Source organism: Acartia tonsa, chromosome 13, assembly GCF_053477335.1.
Source record: "Acartia tonsa isolate MP-2025a chromosome 13, ASM5347733v1, whole genome shotgun sequence".
NCBI lineage: Eukaryota > Metazoa > Arthropoda > Copepoda > Calanoida > Acartiidae > Acartia > Acartia tonsa.
Genome location: NC_137272.1, coordinates 25347639 through 25368294, shown reverse-complemented (window position 1 = coordinate 25368294; position 20656 = coordinate 25347639). Strand labels below are relative to the sequence as shown.

Sequence of the window (20656 nt, the reverse complement as noted above, 5' to 3'; positions counted from 1 at the left end):
CAATTTTTATGTGGGGAAACTTATACAGGAACTAAATATCCAAAATAAAAAAAAATATATCAATAAAATTCGGCAACTCTTATCCAATTAAAATTGAGTTTTTTTTTCTCTCTTATTTGTGAGAATAAGATGCAAAATCTAAAAAGAAATTATCTTTAGGTAACACATACAGTAAAAAAGACCAACATCCTATTACTTTTATACAAGATTTAAAGTTGGCATCTCTGTTTCCAAATGCCGCGTTCATTTGTAAACAATTTCTGGTTTGTTTGTTGTCTTTTTGTGCCAATTTTTTTTATATAAGTAAATAAACCATGAAAAAACGTTAATAGGGGTTGTTTATAATGCTTTGTCAGGCACGTGACGAAATTTGACAGTTAAAATGTTTGATTTAAAAATATTCTTTATTATTAAAAAGCAGATTGATCTTCAAATTCAAATTTATTATTATTATTTTCCTAATTAACATGCAGTTAATGGTACGTAAGGAAAAGGGAGAAACTCATTAGCATTGAATCTCTTGACCTCTCATTGATGTGAAGAACTCTCCCAGTCCCTGTATTTAAAAGAAGTACAAATGCAGATCGACTTATCTTATTTTTTATTGTTAGATTAGCTAGATATTGGTAAACACTAATATTTGATTGTTTCTTCATTTCAGTCTTTCTAGCTCCGTCCCCTATGTTCTCCTTCAAAGTCTAGTCATTTGATACTTTTGGTGCAGCCGCTAGATATGAAAATCAGAAAGTTTTTCTTTACACACCAAAGAAGCAGAATTCACGACTGCTTCCTATGCGAAGAGCGGGTATGAGTATAATTGAATAGCCTATAACCAATGCATATACGATACTTCGTTGTTAAGCAAACACTAACCTAGTATGGGCATTTTAGAGAGTTTGCCACATATAAAAAAAAAAACAGATTCTATTACAAATTTTTTCAGATTTATGTTCAAAGAAAGAATCAATAAATACCTATTATTTATCTTAGCACTCTTTTCGTTGATTGGCGATCCATGGAAAAAAGATTATTAAATATTTGTTATGAGATTATCTTGTCTTTCAAGCGTTGTTGCTCTGTTTTTGTTTGTCCGTTTCATTTCGCTTTCAGGTAAGTTCTCATCCTTGTTTTAATAATAATTTATAGATATTTATAATATTAAAACTTTTCTTTTACTTTTCAGATAATAAAAGTTATAATTATTCAATTGACAGTGAAATAATGAAGATATTTATATTAACACAGTGAGAAAAATACATAGAAATGTGAAGTTTGATCGAAATATGGCTTATATGAAAAAGTATTATTGATGGAGATATACAAATCAGGTATTGCATCGGCTTTAGAGATATTTATGGACAAACAATCTTCCTATACATAAAAGTTACTACATACAACTCCAAATATATTACCTTAATATATTTGATACTTTTATAAATATATAGATTGTGCTGGATTAAATCTGACATCTTAATTTATCTTTAATAGTTATTTGCCTTGTTATTGCTGCTCTACTGAAAACATAATTTTTCCTGTTTTAGATATGAAAGATTCAAAAGGAAGCTGACCCGCAAAAGAAGAATTAATTAAAAATTGGGTATAAACTATTAGGTAAGTGTTAAAGTTTAAGACATTACCACGTCATAAAAGAGTCGTAGAAATCTATATTTTCTATAACAGAAGCTCATTAGAACCATAGAACAAGTTTTCCTTAAAGCCGAACATTGTAATTTTTACATTACTGAAATTCTTTATTTCAAAGCACGTACTTTGTACATGCATTAAAAATCTTATACTTTTTCTAGATTCTACGTCAGTACCTAAAACCACTACTTAACAGTTTAGCCGTTTCTTAGATCTTAATTAATCTATCTAGGTAAATGACAGAATTCCGTACGGACACCGTGATGTCATCGACACTACAATTGGAGACCATGGGATTTCCCGTCGAACTCTCAAATTTCGGCGGCATCATCAAGGAGATCCGACGGGTGTCTGACCCCGACAAGGCGCAGATTATCTGGGACGGTATCAAAACTGTGCGTGCGCAGAAACAGATTCCCGCTTTGCCCCGCCTTTCCAGATATATGCACAGGTTTGTATTGGCTTTTTTATGACTCACACGTTGGGGTTTTGTACGTCCCTTGCAAGGAGAAATGTGAAAAATAAAATAGAAATTCTGTTGAAATTTTGTTGTGTTTATTTCTTTGACCAATAAGCACCTTAGTATAATACTCTTTTAATTTTTTTTAGCTTGTAATTGATGCTTTTCTTATATATTGCTCTTTTTCTTCTTATAAAATATATGAATATTTATTATTTTCCAGGAATTATAAGCTTGACAAAGATACGACACAGCGACTACTAGATTTAGCCGTCGAGGACAATCTTATAAAACTTCATAAGAAAGTTGGTACTAAGGTGAGATATATTTTAGTAGCGCAGCTACTCTATATTAATAAGGTTATGTACCAGCGTCTATACATATCATTATAGACTCTTAAATGTTTAACAATTGAGAATCATGCCAAATAAAAAGAAGATACAAACTAAGAAATTAAATATCACAAACTTACAACATAGGTATATGCCTGACTGTCAAACGCATGATTGAAATATCATATCCATTTATATTTTTGCTATTTCTTTTGTCAGTATTAAAAGATAATTGTAACTAAAGATTGCTATAATGCATGAAATATGATGTTTTAAAAACAATCCTTTATTATTGATTCTATATGGACTATATCTATTTATCAATCTATGTATATATATTTGTCCATCTTTTATCTACCTATCTATTTCTCTAGGGGAACAAAGCAGGTGTAGAGGAGGATGCGTATCGGCTACCCACAGAAGATATGCTTGCCTACGAGGAGCATGACTGGTATTGCTTCCACTGTCACAGCGGGGGCGAGGTTGTGCTCTGTAGAGACTGCCATAGGGTCTATCATCAAGGCTGTTTAAAGGTATGTTTTCAAGTTTAAGTAGAATGGAAATCTTGACAATTATATTGTTAATACGAACTTATTCAACATTTAGTGTTAGTCCTTTTGTGAATACGAGATTTTTCGCTACAGGCATAAAAAGCCTACTACTTTATATATTAGGATAGCCCTGATCGTTAATTTAGGGATGTTAGAATCAATCTAACGATTTCAACCCCTTTCAAGAATTTATAATCTTGAAAGCGTCAATGACCAAAAGCCAGTATTTCGGTATTAACAAGGGGGGGGGGAAGTTCTGACACATTTGCGTAAACCTGGTGTATAGGCTTTATCTTTGGACTGAGAGGATAGGTTATTAGGGATAAAATCATTCTTATATGATAAATTTCTCCCAGATTTAAGCTTTTTTGGATAGGCCTCCAGGTCCCGGAGCTCCAGGCCTCCAGGTGGTCTCTGTACAGGTAAAAATTAAAAATAAGATTTTTTTTTTGAAGAGTTAGAAGTTAACTTATAAAACAAAATATGCTTCTTTTTGATTGTTATTCACATATTTGAAGAAAAAACATACATATTTTGTCTCATAAACTGACATCTAACTCTTAAAAAAAATTTTTTTTTTTCATTTTTACCTGTAGAGAGACCACCTGGAGGCCTGGAGCTCCGGAACCTGGAGGCCTATCCAAAAAATCTTAAATCTGGGGGAAATTCATCATATAAGAATGATTTTATCCCTAATAACCTATCCTCTCAGTCTAAAGATGAAGCCTATACACCAGGTTTACGCAAATGTGTCAGAACTTCCCCCCCCCCCCCCTTATAAACTTTAATACGAGTGAATTATCATATAAACTTGATTCGTAGCATTAATGAGTATTCCTTTAACATTTAGGTATAAACTGAAAAAACGTAGCAACTATAGAACAATGACCAGAAAGTCCATTTTAATCATTTTGATTTTTAACAAGATAATAATCATTTGAGCTTGATTTTTGTGAATTGGTGATTCCTAAGACTATTTTACGTAGGAGGAGTTGATGGAGCACATGAGCTTTGTATGCAACTACTGCAGATCCTTCCAGAGTTTGACCGTTGACGTATCTGACGACGTGAAGAAAGACCTCAACCACCTTCTCACTATTGTGACCAATCGTTGCCGCGAAGTGTTGTCGGGCAATATTTTGGCGCGGGCCCCGCCGCCGCCCGCTAAAAATCCGTATCTGACGTCGGACCGCAAAGCCACGATAGGCAAGTGTTCATGTATAATCAAATCATGAGCGAGTTTTTTAATTTCCTTTCCTATCCTATCAAGAAATAAAAATATTGGGGAGGGTGGGGAGTGTTTCAGTCCAAATTGTAAATTAAAAATTGATTTGAGGTATTTACTTAAAACTTGAAAAGTGATAGGTAATTGGAGGCTATCAGAATTTTTATTATAGGTATATCTAGTAAAAAAAAATGTATGATTACTATTACAGAAAACTAAACAAAAAGGAAAGCTGTACGGACATATGGACATATGGACAAAAGTAGATGCTGAGTGAAAACTTCAAGTAATAAATTGTCCCCCTTTACCTCTAACTTGCTTTTATACATGAACAGTTAAAATAATAGGCGAAGGCGGAATAGTCAATTCGGCGGACCGCGAGGCATTTGCCAGTTTCGGCGAGGAAAAATGGCGGTCTAAGTTTTTGCTGAAGCGTCATATTGATCTGGAGGAGGTGACGAAAAACTGTGAAGGCTTGAAGTACAGGTAAAACTAAAAATGTCATTAGGTAATAGCTAGCTGACTACACTCTTATATTTAGAAATACAAATCAGAGATTATAGCATCCATTAGAAGGGAAGTATTAAAACAATCATTGTATGACTAACGGATAAAGTGATTTATAGAGCATATGTTTAGTGATCATAAAAAGGAAAGAAAATTTGAAAAAAAGAAAAAAATATATTAAATACATATAAATATATCATGACTGAAAGACGAACCAAGTAAATTATATACTAAATGCTTTGTGTTATAAGAAATTTTCGCTTTTTATTTCAACTGTGTATTTTGCAGCCTAGAAATTCGGTTTGTCCTAGGACCAGAAATTTTTGTTTTTCCAATTCCGTTTCTTACAGACGGACGAACATTTAAAATTATATCTATCTTAAAATCTAGGTACCCGCCTAAATATATCCATCCCTTAATATTTATTTCTAGCTATCCTTTAATTTATCTATCTGTAAAAATCTGACCATCCTTTGATCTATTTTTCTAAATCTATCTATCTAGATCTGTAGAGGAATATCGGGCAGACATCCAAAATATTGTTCACAACGTTGTTATCTATCACGGGAACCATAGCCATATGGCTGACATGGCAAAACAGATGTTCCGCGGCTGTTCCACAGATCTTAATGAGCTGCTCACCTGCAAAGACTGCTTTAGGTAATTTGTTTTTAGTAGCGCTGCTATTCTATGATAAGGTAATGGCTGAACGTCAATGTACACAATAAGTAGCGAAGCAACTCTATAGTCCCAATTAAATTCCCTTCAGTCCATCTAAACGTTTTTTTGGCAATATAAATTTCTCATTTGATTTTTAAGATGACAACTGAATATTTTTGTAAAGATTCCTAATCCTATGACCAGTGGGTTTTTAGTCCATAAGTCACTACCTAGGTTCATTTTGTTTTTCTTCTAGAAATTAGCAATGTTTATTACTTATTAAACACTTTAAAGACATCCTATTTCTTTTGTACAGGATATATATTTATTTACTTAGTTACCTAATTATATTTCAGATACGCCAATAATCGAGGCGACAAATACTGGTTCGCGAAGCCGTGCCGCCCCGCCCATCAGATTGTGTACGCCCAGCAGGCCGGCTATCCGTACTGGCCCGCCAAAGTATTAAGCGGTAACCCGCCAAGCTTTACCGCCGACTCCCACAAGTTAGTGGATGTCCGCTTTTTCGGCGGTTATCATCAGAGAGCGAAGGCAAGTTTTGTTGTTGTTGTAAATAATGATAGAAAAATATAATATTTATATAATATTAATCTACCATTCAGTTTTTCTATTTACAAACTAATTAAGGGAGCGTTTAACATATTAGAATTGCATGGATTTTTTTGCCATAAGTCATATCCATACTTTTTTTAAAAATATTAAATATGTAAATTTCCAATATGGCTTCGAACCGATTTATATCTATCTACTGGCTTAGAACCGGTTATCATCCGTACCAAAAAATCTTGCATAGTATCGTTTTACAGATAATTTTCAACGAACCATAAAATGAAAATCATAAGATTATCACCTACCAGTTTTGTCAGATCGAAATTTCGGCCCTTCTGACTAACAAAATTGGTTTTAATCTTATCATTTTCATTTCAATAACCGCAGAGAGCTATAATACGATGCGATAAATATATACTATATTATCAAACTGAAACTTTTTTTTAAAGTTTTATTTTATTTAGGTTGAAACAAGTCATATAAAGCCTATTACAACTAACGTACACACTCTAAATGTGAAAAAGACTAGTGCATGGAACAAAGCTAGTGAAGAGCTTGCTCGCTACCAGGAATTTTATCACATTTGTAATCTTTTATTAGAAAATATTATCCATAATAACAAATTTCCTTTTGTATTTCAGATCAACAGATTATCTCGGCTAATTTGAAAGAAACCCTTCATTTTAACCCCCTAAAAATTTTAAAAATGTACATTAGATTACCCCACTCAATCGACCTTACCTTACCTTTAAAATCTCTCATTTCAACCTCCCCAACCCCCCCCCAAAGAAATCTTAGTAAGAATTCAAGTAGAAATACTAATTCTAAGAAATCTAAGGCTCGAGAGTCGAACCCGACCCAACAATCGATATCCGCTTCTTCTTATTGACAAATGTGTAAAACTACCAGGAGCTGTATGAGAAATGTTGTAACATGGGCAATTTTTTCAATAATTTTGTTGGGGACCCGTTTGCCGGTGAAAAAGCTTCTCTACTCCTGGGAAATAAGTTTGGACAAGGTAAGTTCATTTTATCTTGATGTATGTTAGACTGTCGGTCTTGCTAACCATCTGTTTTTCTTTCATTTTCCGTCTGTTTATTTGTATTTCTATTTATTTTGTCACTTATCTATATTTTTTAGTAGAACTATTCTAGCCAATATGACAGGGATATCGCACCTAAAGAAAGCAACAGTTATCTATTTTTATCTATTTTATCTATCTATCTAACTATCTATCTCCTTTCTATGTATCCATCTAGGAGGGGAAGAGGATAGTGAGGATGATCCAATGGATGACGGAGGCCAACCTGGAGATCCTGGCACATCCTTGCCACAACAGGAATATCACAGCCAGCCACAGGTAACTAGACAACCTGGAGATCTAGTCATAAACAACAACTTTGCCACAATTTTTTTCAGGAGGGCTTTAACTTACCAGCTCCTAGATATATATATATATAATTTATATATAAATAATGTATATTTTATGGCCAAGGGGTGTATTAAAATTCAATTTTACTTTGCGGACTATCGGACACCTAACTACTTTGTATTAAAGATATTTTTATACTTCATAATTTTAGCCTCGAGGACCTCCAACCCCAATAATAAACCCATCATCAGTGCTGCCACCCAGATCTCAACTTGCCGTTCCATCTAATAGGTAGTCTTTTTTTTCTGCATAAGTCGACTTGAAAGTCGTAAATTGCGTAATTATTGTCATATTCAAAGAGAGAGGGGACAATGAGTTGTTTATTTCACTAGTCCCCAAGGTTTTACAATAATGTTTTCTAATTCATTGGCTTAACAGCTTTTGGGACTTTTACTGAATGTTGATTGGTTGGTTTAGTAAGTTGAGTGTTTAAATGTTTCAACAAATAATATGAATCTAGAATGTGTAATTTTGTGTGTCATTATTGGTGATCGACTTCAATTAATCGGCCATTGTCTTATTCCTTTAGATCCCTCTAGTCATTTTTATCTTTGTCATAAAAGTCGTCTTTGCTTTGGTAAAATTGTCTGTAAAAGTCTTTCATAAAAACCTCTATTTGTTAAAAACAAAAGAAATCGCTATTTCTCAGGTTACAAACTTTCAATCTCTGTAAATAATTTTCTGGGGCATTTTTAAATGCTACAAATATTTAGATCTGCTCCTCCAACCAAATTGCGAAGAATAGAACCCAAGCCAATGGATACATTATCTCATAATCAACAAGCTACACAGGTAAATAACCTTTGTTCATTGCTACCATGTTGATAATCCATTGCTAATAGAAGAATGGAAGATAAACATATGTAGTGATCAGAACCTTTTAAAACATTTTACTAGACAAACAGACTGAAAGACAAACATTAATCCTGCTACTTTAGTATACAACTAGCGGTTGTGCACTAAGAATCAAGGGGCTCTGTATTTGTAATTGTATTCGAAAGGGTAGATAAAGGGCAAAAAATTGCCTAAAACCATTCGAAGATTTTAGTCTCGAAATAAAGGAGTTTAAAACCACCCTGAGACACATATGAAGCATTTTTAGATGGAGTTCAGTAGTTTTCAAAATCTAAAGCTACAGATAAAAAAGCTCACTACTTTGTTTAATAGACTAGCGGCTACAACCCTTGAGGCATTTAGGGGCACTTGAGGAGGGGGAGTTGAATACCAAAACTCCCTTTTTTTTGGGGGGGGGGGATAAATTTTTTTCTTGGGACGGATTATCTTTGGAGGGTGTGGTGGTACCCTCCCCCCCAAAATAGTTATAAAATATAAACCTTCCCGGGACCTATAAATAGCTACCCTGTTATGGAGATCCAGATCGGTTCAGTGGTTAGCGAGATCCTTTGGTACAAACATACAGAAAGAAAGACATACTTTTACTTCATTATTTGGATTGTAAATATATTTATTTATGTTTATTCAGATGGCACTTCAAGCTCAGCAGCAGCAGCAAACACTGATGCCTCTGTTGACAGTTGTGACAGTGCCGCCAGGTGGCAGCAGCGTCCCACAGCACATACAACCACACAGTATTCATATTCAGGTACTGTATGATAAAACACAAAGTTTTTTATTGGGGTTTACTAACATTACTTTTTTAATGTTTTATAATAAAAAGTTTTTATTTAGGGGTTGTTGTAGTTGAAACAATACAGAAAACAACTTTCACTAGTGCTTGTTTTTAATTCTCAATAACTACTTAAAATCTTAGTTCTTATGATTTTTTGTTGTATAATATTAAAAAGTAAAAAATACATTATTTAGAATTGGTATTAGTAAAATTTTCATTTGTATAAATGTTTTTACTTTAAGGGAACTACAACTCATATAAATGCTCAACAGCTGGCTGCAGCTGCCGCGGCGGTCAACTCGCCGCACCACCACCCACACCAGTCCCCGCATCCCCATGCCCATCAACTTCACGGGCCGCCACCGCCCTCCGCCACCCCCCAGCCCACCCACCACCAGTTACAGCCGCCAAACTCAGTGACCCCCGGCACCCCTCTGCACAGCCTGTCGTCGCATCCCGGCACCCCCGGAACGCCACATGGAATGTCGCAAGGGGGTGCGGCTACGCCCCAACATATTACCCAGTATGCCCAAAGTATTCCACAGCCTGCCATATCACAGCACCAACAGCAACAGTCTGGGGGTGGTAATAATGTACAACAGCATAATCTACAGGTATTACATAACATAGACATATATACTCATTGGAATGATATAGTCACGTAATTTAGCAATTTTAGAGGCTAGGGGCGCAGTAACTAATATAAACTCCTCCTAACATAACGTTGTATATCTTTAAATATCTTTCAGTCTATCTGTAAATCTATCTAAATATCTGTATACCTAATTATCTATCTATCTAGATGCAGGGACTATCCTCCCCCCAACACAGCCACCAGAACCCAGGAACTCCACAGCCTGTTGTTTCTACACAATCATTTATTCAGGGATCAATATTTTTCTTATTTTTCATATAAAAGTATTAAGATTCAGGGATCTATAAGGATAAGACAATGGCCGATAAATTGATGTACATCCCCAATAATGATGCATTATATTACCAGTTCTGTAGATTTAGATTAAAAATTGAAACGTTTGAACACTCATCTTAATGAATAAACCAATCAAAATTCACTAAAGTCCCCAAAGTTGTTATGCCAAAGAATAAGAAAACGTTATTATAAAACCTTGGGGACTAGTGTAATAAACAGCCCATTGTCCTCTCTCTCCCTCTCTCTGATTAAGATGTATGTCTGTCTGTCGATGAGTTACTTTCAATCTTGAAAACTGATTTTTTTGATAAATAATAGCATGTTGAAATAGTTCTATTTATTTTCTAACCTTTTATGAGGATTACTTTAACAATAAGGTGTAATCTTGATTGCGAATCAAGACAAGATAATTTGTACACCAAAATCACTCCATCAAAAGCTTAACAAAATAGTGAATGGAAACTCCTTTCCCCATTCTTCCTCTAATCAAATAGGAAAATATTAATGCATTTTTTGAACAGTTTGACACGACATCATTATCTCATGAAGATTTATTAAGTCTCCATTCTACACCAATTTCATTACATCAATTACATCAGGTACTTAGCTATTTTGTTGTTGATCATCTAGATATCTATTAATTTTGATTCCACTTATCTATTTCACCATTTATTATAAACATCTATAAATCAAACATTCTCTCTATCCTTACATAGTTAGTAATAGGATTCATGTCAGTTTGTCAGAAGCTTAAAATCTCCTCTAACCGAAATGGTTCTCCTTAACATTAAAGCCTCTTGTATATCTAGGGAAGATTTTGAGTATTTGGATGGATAATGATATTATCAATATATTGCATAAATCAACTTACCTATCTGTCTAATAATGTCCATCCTTGCAGCTATCAATTGATCTATCCATCCACCTATCTATATATTATGTATTTAGGCCCCAACAACTCCTATCCCCCAACATGCATTACAACAACAACAGCTTATTAATCAGGTGATTAATGATTTGTTTTGAGTATCCAAATTTTAAAGCCAACGAATGAGAGGGCGTGATAATATAACTTTGAGTGACACATCTGCAACCGGCGATATGTTCGGATCTCGACCCGACACCGCGTCATAACTAAAGACGTAAAAAATTGTTCCTACTATGGAAAATGCCTTAGCCCACAACATATGCAACTCATTACCATGCACAGTAAGGACTTCTTGACAAATGTCGTGCTGTCAAAGATTGGTTGTCTAATGGATGTTACCTTACTTAATACCCAGGGCGATTAAGCGCGTTACACTGCAAATCAAACGCAGATTATGTTCAATTTGGCGTGGAGAAAACTTATACCTGAAGCGTCACCGAGCCCCCAATAGGTCATCAACAGTATGGTTTTTAATCTAATATCCCCTTTCTCTGACTAATTTGTCTTGTCTACCTATATAACCAATGATACAGGGTAGATAAATTGATCTTCTCCCTTAATTATAATAAAACATTTCTAGACAACATTCCAGTCGCTGCAACAGTTGCAGCCCCTGCAGCAGCAGGCCCAACCTCCCGCCAGCCTGATGTCCTCCATGGCCCAACAGACAACCAGCATGCTGCCCCCCATGTCAACGACACCGGGTGTGAGTGTCCAAGTTAGCTCGGCCATGCCGACTATACCGCAGGTACAGATATATGTCTTGCTTGCTATCTAGATGTCTTCCTTGTTTTCTAGATATCTCCATGGCTATCTAGATATCTTCATGCCTATCTAGATGTCTTTCTAGCTATCCTTTAATTTATATCTATTATGGGTCTTTATATTTATCTGTCTATTTATGTAGGTATTTTTTCCCCATCTCCCTTCTATCAAAAACTGAGTTTTTTTTCTAGGACACCCTTAGCCACCTATTATCGCCGCAGCATCCGGCCACCCCCATCACGGCCGTCACAACCCCCAACCTGCACTCCTTGCTGCCCCCACTCGCCCCTACACAACCACAGCAGTTGCATCAACCTGCTGCGCCCCCTACAACAATCAACAACAGCAGTACAACCAACACAAAAACTACGAATGTTGTGGCTAGCCAAAACATCATTTTGCCACCTACAAGTAAGATTATATTTTTTTTTTTCAGACACCTAGCTACTCTTTAATAATATCCAGAAATCTTAAGAGATGAGACAATGTAGATAAGCTAGTTAAAGTAAACAAAATCAGTCCCCTTATATAGTAGAAAAGTTCAAATGAACAGACAATTAACGTGTATTATAAAGTAGCTATGCTACTTTAAATCAATATTGCATTTTCAGCAATTTTATATCAATTTCTCATTAGTTTTTGAGATATGGTTGTTACATTAACAACAGTTAGGATATGTGAATATGAATCTTAATAATCTGTTTATCTATCTATCTGTGATTCTATCCAAATATCCAAATTACCTATCTATCTATCTATTTATATGATATATACACTACTTATATCTACCTTTCTATCCATCAAATTATTCAGTATTCATCTAGATATCACAGTAAACACGAAAACACAACAACCTTTTATATATCTATTCATCTATCTAGGTGTAATAGATACAAAAATGTTGATACAACCGCCAACAACACAACAACAACTATATCTATATATCTGTCTAGGTGTAATAGATACAAAAATGTTGATACAACCGCCAACAACACAACAACTATATTTATCTAAATAGGTGTAATAGATACAAAAATGTTGATACAACCTCCAACAACACAACAACTATATTTATCTAACTAGGTGTAATAGATACAAAAATGTTGATACAACCTCCAACAACACAACAACTATATTTATCTAACTAGGTGTAATATATACAAAAATGTTGATACAACCTCCAACAACACAACAACTATATTTTTCTAACTAGGTGTAATAGATACAAAAATGTTGATACAACCGCCAACAACACAACAACAACAACAGACCAACACAGATGATCAACTTCTTAAACCCGGGGAGGTCAAGGTAAACAGTGAGATAATTTTCAATGGGGGAGGGGGGGGGGATAGGAGTTGATAAAAATTAAAAATTAGCTTCTTTAATGGAAAACAATGAATAGATTGCTTTGCTTTCTAAATCGTACCTAACTATTATAGGAATAAACATTCCCAGTTTGAAATCGAAAGGTTAATTCTAAAATGGCTGAATTAACGATAAGAGTTATCCGTTACGGAAGGACGAACGGAGTCACCCTTATGATAGAAAAGCTTTTCTTTTAAAATTACAAGATTTTACTAGTTCTTAATTACTAAACTATATCAGGTTAAGGAGGAGATAATTACAGAGGAAATGGATGATGCCGTCTCTTCTAGCAGTAATCTTACTAGGTACCTATAGATAGATAAATAGATAGACAGACAGATAGAGTTACACAATATGTAGATGTAGATACAGACAACAGATAGACAGATAAGCGAGAATCAGTTAGACAATAAGAAAGGTGAAAAGTCAGGAAGATACAGATAGACAGACAGACAAACAGTCAAACAGTCAAAAAGCAGCTTTAATAGAAAGAAAGGTGTGCTTTAACTGGAAAGGGGTAGTTTCACGAAATGCATTTGAACTTAATTTAGTGAACCGTTTATTTTTTCCTAGTTAATGGGTTAAACTACATTTATATAGCATTTATTTGAAATAAAATTCAATTTTCTACCACGTAGTTTTCAAAATATCAAGACTTGAAAATCGTCTTATTAAATTGCATATATCACAAAAAGACAATTTTCAAGCCTTGGTATTTTTAAAACTACGTGGTAGAAAATTTAAATTCTTTCAAATATATGCCATATAAATGTAGTTTAACCATTTATTAGGATAAAATATGCGGTTCACTAAATTAAGTTCAAATGCATTTCGTGAAACTACCCCTTTATTCTACTTCTTTTAACTAACACTTGATAAACAAGATCTTTAGACAGACAGAAACACTGATAGATGGTAATGTTCAGAGAGTTAAACAGATAAACTGAGGGGTAGATAATATTTGTTATCAAACAAGCCAGAATTCTAAAAATAATTCAATGCTAAAGGTTTGTAAGTGTGGGTGTGCAGACGCCAAACAAGCTGTTGCGGATGGTGGCGGAGGAAATCTGCGGCCAAAGCCGTCACTCTGGCGGCAAGGCCACTGAGAAAGACTTCAAGGAGTTTGCGGAGAAGCTGCGGGCTGAGTTTGACCAGGAGAAGAAGAGAGCGGTGAATGTGGCCACCAGGAGTCTGGAGCGAGATCTGGAAAGGTAAATTACAAAATAATTTCCATCAGATTAATAAAATTACCTTTTTCGTTTTATGTATTTTTAACCATTTGCCCAAATCAATATGTAATCCTAGATAAGTTAAACATACACATATGTACTTTTAAATTGTTTTGTTGCAGGTTGAAAGCTGACCACGTGACCGAGATGGAGGCGTTTGCCGAGAAGGCAAAGGCAGAGCTAGCGGAGAGCAAGAGGAAACAGTGGTGCTACAACTGCGAGGAGGCCGCCATATACTGGTGCTGCTGGAACACGGCGTACTGCAGCACAGAGTGCCAACAAGAACACTGGCGGAAAGAACATAAGAAGGACTGCCGAAGAAAATAAGCAAATATTGAAAAGCTTCTTCTTTTATATTAATTTTGGGATAGAGATTTTGTAGCAATTGAAGGAAAACTTTTAGCCTTAGACTTTTTTTGCCAGTCAAAAGTTATATTTTCTTTTATAAATTTAAAATGATTACATCATTGCAAATTGACAATAGTTTTAATAAGGAACTATTGTACAATATGTCAAGGAGAACTATTTTGGCAAAGTCGGAGGCAAAACAGATGGTACTCTCTCTTATCCTAGCATTTTCTTGTTTGCAAATTAATTGATTTATTTTCATTACCCATATCTGGATAATGAGTTTAAAACCTGAATATTAATAGAAAACTATCAAAGGAAGGGTGTATTAGGTACTAAATTATATCAAGCAACTTGAATGTCTTTTCTTTAAATGCTTAAAATCTTGAATGTAAATAGAATAGATGTATAAATGTTTTAAAGCTAGTCGAATTTTTGTACAAAGAAGTGTTCCCCTTTTTTCATTTTTTTTTTATGTTTAGAATCATGTTTTTCAATCAGGCGAGTTAGTTATTACATAGTAGGTAAGTTTTACTCCAAAAACAAGTTTTTTTTTAATTTTTAACTTGAAATTATTTCAAGCATATAGTCAGGTCCTTTTAAGAACGAGGGTTCGTTAGATGTGAAACTTATATTGCTTTAATCTAATTTAGGCTACGAGACTTTCATTTTTTGCAAATATTATATAAAGTAAAAAGATTTTTGTTTGTCTGTTAAGATCTCGATATCCAGCGAACCGATTAAGTTCCTATAGGTTTCAAAGTGATTTAAGATTTTTTTTTTTTGGGGGGGGGGGGTATGCTATTTTTCTGCCCTCTCCCTCCCCCGTAAAATATAGATGTAATGAGCACTGCCGCCTATTAAAATGAAAGGTATTTTAATTCATGTGAAAAATCTTTTTATTAGTTAAAACTTCCCGAAAAAATTTAAGCAAAAAATAATTTTTTTTGTAGTAGAATAACATCTTTTTAGAATTATTTCACTTTGAGAACATCTCGTTCATAAATAGTCCTACTTTTATAATAAAATTGTAATATTTAAGTACTATACATGATTTTTCAGTGTGGAGAGAACCGGTTCTACTCCAACGGATGTTAATCTGTTCTAAGCCATACTGGAAAATATGTATTACAGGGGCCAAGTTTTTAATGTTTTTATACCTGATATCTTTTTAAGTATAATATTTTGCTATGTTTTCAATGGCATTATCATTACTTTTTGTATGTAAATGTGTATCTTATTTTGCCAAGGCTCCACTATATTCTCTGCCACCCCCCTTTTTCCTTAATTTAAATTATAAGGCAAAGGTTTATAGTGGGTCAACTGGCTAAATAAGTGTTTAAATTCCTACTTACAGATCTGAAATTTGTATATTATTATTAATATGATAATTTATATGTAATACTTTAGTTATGTATATTATCTTTTCTTAGTGTGTTTTTATACTAATATTGAATTTTTAATAATGATTATGATTTTAAGAGTAAAACGGAAAATCTCTCTGTTTAAAAGTTCTCCTTAAAAACCCCTGCAGAACGTTCTATTATTAAGAACTTGCCAAATTGTTTCTTTTCAAAATTATTAATTTTAGGCATTTAAAATTTAACAGATTTTTTTATATTCACCTCAATTTATAATCAATTGAAAATTAATGGATTTGAAGCAAGTCCCCTTCAGTGATCGATTTCAAAGCTTAAAAATAGAATAATAAAAGTAAAGCAGGAATCTTCAACTAATAACATACTTTTTATAACATTATAAAGTGCCGGGAGGTTAATAGTTTATTTAGTTTAGTTCGTCTATAATTTTCTCTAGGGAGGAGCAAATATTAAATAGTTTGAATCGAATTAATTTGGAATTGTGAAATAGTTATTTTGAATGGCAATTTTGAAGGCTGCTTACACTCATATGGCCAACCACACTAGCACGACAAGCGCGGTGCACGGTAGAGAAAATGCGCGTTTAAATTGAACTTAAAGCAATTTTACGTGCGCTGTGCTCATTACTGATTCTTGTCTATTCCAGTTTATATTTGATGGTATCTTTGAGCCGTTTTGAATGACGTGCAAACTTCGGCTGTTCGGTCAGCCATGCGACTATAAGCACAGCAGCCTTTAAAGCTGCTACAACAAATTACTTAACTTCGTATTACTTGCTTGATCTAAAATTATTATAGTGAATCTGAGTGGCATTTATTAATTATCAGAACAGCGATATGGCATCTGAAGAGAAAAAAATTGCTTCCTTTTCATCATTTTTATTATTTTTTTTATGCATCTTATAGGGTAGTGCGGGGTTATTCCGGTCAATTTTTTGCTTCAACTTAAAAAAAAACATACTTCCCAAAAACTTTTTCCGGTTTTTAAGAGTGCAAATGAACGATATGGCAATAACGAAGAAGCCTGTCTTGGTCCCGTTAAGATCTCGCAACTAGAAGTCGGTCAAAAATCGGTTTTAAGGGCGGCGGTTGGCCTATACCGGAATAACCCCACCAGTGGGGCTATTTCGGTCAGTTGACTTTGGGGGGGTGGAACACCCCCTTAAAATATTTTTTAAAAACATTTTAAACTATGAGTAGAAAGCTGAGGTCATTAGCTTTCTAACGGTACTAGTCGCATGCAGATCAGACAATTTTTTGACCACATTTTGCCCATTTTAAAAAAGTCGGTAAAATCGCAAAAAAAAACATCGATTTTTTTTAATGCAAACTTTAAAAAAAATCATACTTTTTATTATATGATTAGGTTTTTTTAAGCTTTATACATAAATTAGAGGCAATTTCTGATTCGCAGGTCTTGGAATTTCTTGAAAAAAGTGATTTTTTCCCAAAAAATTTTTAATTTTAAAAATCCTGCCAGTTTTGACAGCAGTTTTTTATACATTTTTTCTTGTCTCAAATTGGCTAGGATTGACCTACCTGGGTGGTTAAGGTGTCTAAAGATGCAAAATTACATGCCTGACAATTAACTCGAAATGATATGGGGTCTAACTCTAATATTTCAAGTTTTCAACACATTTTATGCAACAGGAATTTTGAAAATGCAAAATCTTGAATATGTACTCTAAATCTTGGAGATAGAACCCATATCCTGGGGAGTTTTTGTTAGGTCATGCAAAGAGCTTTCTATAGACACCTTAAACACCTTTCTAGCTTAATCCTAGCCGATTTGACATAAAAAATCCAAACCGCGCAAAAATCGCGAACACCCTCTTATACGAAAAAGATGCAAGGGTTTCATATGGAATTTTAAATCTTCTAGCGGTCTTTCTAATAGACATACCCCTTCTTACATGAGCCAATGCAGCTGATACATCTTCAGGCAAATATTTAAGGCGTTCCTTTGGGTGATATACTCTTCCCATTACTATAAAAATGTGTCTGAAAAATTTTTAATGTCTTTACAAATTGAAAAGCTTAGGCAACAAAACATGACATAATACAAGCAGTAAAATGACTAGTAATGTACATCACACAACAGGCAAGGCAATGATTAAAGCTTAGGTCATGCATTTAGGTTGTTTATGCTTCCAGATCACCTAAATTAAACATTAGGGTATTATACAGTTATAAATACAGTAATAAAAAAAGTAAAAAAAGTGACCGGAATAGACCCTTTTTTTGAGACGAAAAAAAAATTATGAAAAAATCAAGTTAGAACAACGCCTCCAATTGCAAACGATAAATGAATGCCATATCTTTAATTTTACAAAAACCCGGGGGTCAATAGGACTTATCATTTTTACACAATTTTAGATTGAACATGGCCTATTTTGAAATTTTTTTTTTGCAAATTTTTTGCAACTTTTTGAGGGCAAAAAAATCATAGAAGGAGTGATCTGACAAAAATTTGCTGAAGTAAGAAATGAAAGTATAGGCAATAAACTACAACTTTGCTTCTCTGAAGATCTCTCGCAAACGTTTAGAACACCGTTAAAAAACGGTTTTAAAAAAGTTGGTCGAGTGACCGGAATTAGACCCCCCTACCGCATTAACCCCGCACTACCCTAGTATAATGAAATGTTGTATTTAGCGATAAATGAAAAGTAACTTAATTTTGACATGTTGTTAAGTTGTAAGGAAAAGTTTTCTTCAGATGACCTACCCCTGTCCTGTATAATGAACAAATCTTTTAGTAATAAGTTGGAGAGTTGAAAATATATCCCATCTCTTAAAAATATAATTTAATATTATGGTAACAATTTTAGAGTTGTTACTCTTCATAAAGTATGCCTAACTATTAAAGGAATTATCACATCGAGTTTGAATTCGTCAGGAGAATTTTAATTTCAAAAAGATAAAGTAAAATTTTTTTGAAGGTAGGTTTTTTTCCAGGACCAGAAGCTACACTGTAAAAAAATCATATTGGTTCACCGTGGTTAGCGAGATCCTACGATACAGACAGACACACACACACAGTCATCCTGTTTTTTTTTATTTAAGGATTAGAGGAAGTAAAAAGTAATCGTACAACATTATATTTTACAGAAATGGGATTTATTTTCAAACATCCAACTCTAATTAATTGTATTATTAAAGATTCTCATTTAACGAGAAGTAAAATATAAATATGTGTTTATTATTATTATTTCATATACTACTTATACAGTTAATATATATCATCATGTCTCAAATTATTTCCTTTTTTTTAGTAGCTAAGCTACTCCGTAACTCTTGTTTGTCTGTTTGTATATCATACAGAAGAAAAAAATCTTGATGTACTTTTATGACAATATAGAATATTTAGAGATATTACCGTGCATGTTCACGAGTTTGTATGCTGCGTAGAGTTTTACGTTTTAATCGGCGTACGCTGTATAAAATACAGTGCCTTTACTGAGTGACGTAAGAACAAACTCTATTTTAAGAGATGTTATGCTATTTGGTTTATTTAAACACATTGTAAGTAAGGGGAATCTTCTTCTATTATAACAAGGATGACAACATCCATAAGTAGCGAAGCTCAAAAATGATGAAGGGATATAGGCAGTGGCGTGCGAAGCACTTTGTCTAGGGGGGGGGGCATTTTGAAGATTTTGCAAAATTTTGCCCCCCCCCCCCCTAAATCAAAGTGCCCCCAGGACAAAACAATGTATAAATTAAATGGGCATAAATAATTGGAATCTTCTTTTAAAATTTCAGCAGTCTATCTTGAAAAGGAGCCGAGAAAATCACGTTTCCCCCATAGCGTTACGGACAGACATAGTGAATTATGGAGTAGCTTCGCTACTAAAAAACTACTATATAACTAAATAGCGGCTACGCCCCTAGAGACCTCTAGAAAACTTGAGGTGGGTTGTTGTCATTTGTTCTAGGGGTTATTCCTCTTAGGAGGGTTGTGGTACCCTCCTGAGGCTTACAGGCAGCTGCCGAACCTGATAATTTGCAAAGCAACTTACTCTATAGCTTGTATGACTGATCTATAACCTGCGTACAATCTTTAGATAATGGACGTACGGATTAATTTAAATTATTTAAGAATAGATGCGGTGTAAAACAGCTAAAGTGTTTGTAATTTGTAGAATAAGGAAATTTATTTTTGTGGTTGTTTGATTATGGGGTGTTAATATAAAGTTTGGTTTGAAAAATCCTTATAATCGACCAATGAACAGCACATAACACCCCCTCCCTCTTTCTTAAAAACTTAATTCCGCAATATACAGGTAATAGATTCGAGTATCAGCTCAACATAAAACAAAGACATTAAAAATAGTTTCTGCTAAAGTAATGTTAGAGTAGGGAAAATGCTTTGGCATGAAACAGGCGCAACTTAATACTATGCACTAAGACAAGATTGTGTAATTAATAGGTTGGTTGTCTGTAGGTTGTTTTGCCAAGTAATCATCATGCACTCGGGATTTCTAAATAATCTCACAGTTTCTAAAAAGAAGAATTTCTAAATATCATTTTTTCGAAGTTAAATTTAAAGTTCTGGGAGGGGGTGGTACGTGATACTTCACTGCTTATTAAAGGTAAGTTGTTGTTGGGTTAAAGTACAGCTAGGTTAGTTTTAGTTATTGCATCACATACAAAGTCAAAATAGTTTATAAAAGTTTACAGTGGCGTGCACTGCGACTT

The 20656-nt window shown here is 34.1% G+C and overlaps 1 protein-coding gene across 1 annotated transcript; it reads left to right on the top strand.

Annotated features, from left to right (window-relative positions):
- Positions 1 to 1187: 1187 nt before the first annotated feature.
- Positions 1188 to 19212, top strand: LOC145335220 (uncharacterized). The gene is made up of 25 exons (XM_080180955.1): positions 1188 to 1328; positions 1542 to 1611; positions 1877 to 2095; positions 2328 to 2421; positions 2811 to 2969; positions 3974 to 4193; positions 4548 to 4698; positions 5224 to 5379; positions 5736 to 5931; positions 6414 to 6581; positions 6859 to 6967; positions 7209 to 7309; positions 7533 to 7612; positions 8095 to 8173; positions 8865 to 8984; positions 9254 to 9625; positions 9814 to 9897; positions 10464 to 10541; positions 10891 to 10947; positions 11451 to 11618; positions 11827 to 12046; positions 12849 to 12946; positions 13244 to 13308; positions 14011 to 14214; positions 14355 to 19212. The coding sequence occupies exons 3-25, from the start codon at positions 1881 to 1883 to the stop codon at positions 14557 to 14559; spliced, it is 3399 nt and encodes a 1132-aa protein (XP_080037081.1). The 5' UTR covers positions 1188 to 1328; positions 1542 to 1611; positions 1877 to 1880; the 3' UTR covers positions 14560 to 19212.
- Positions 19213 to 20656: the final 1444 nt, after the last annotated feature.

Bases quoted from the DNA above. Each gene is read 5' to 3' on its own strand.
- LOC145335220 (XM_080180955.1), top strand. From the start codon at position 1,881: ATGACAGAATTCCGTACGGACACCGTGATGTCATCGACACTACAATTG. The intron at 2,096-2,327 runs GTTTGTATTGGC...ATTATTTTCCAG, and splicing joins CTTTCCAGATATATGCACAG to GAATTATAAGCTTGACAAAG. The intron at 4,699-5,223 runs GTAAAACTAAAA...CTATCTATCTAG, and splicing joins TGTGAAGGCTTGAAGTACAG to ATCTGTAGAGGAATATCGGG.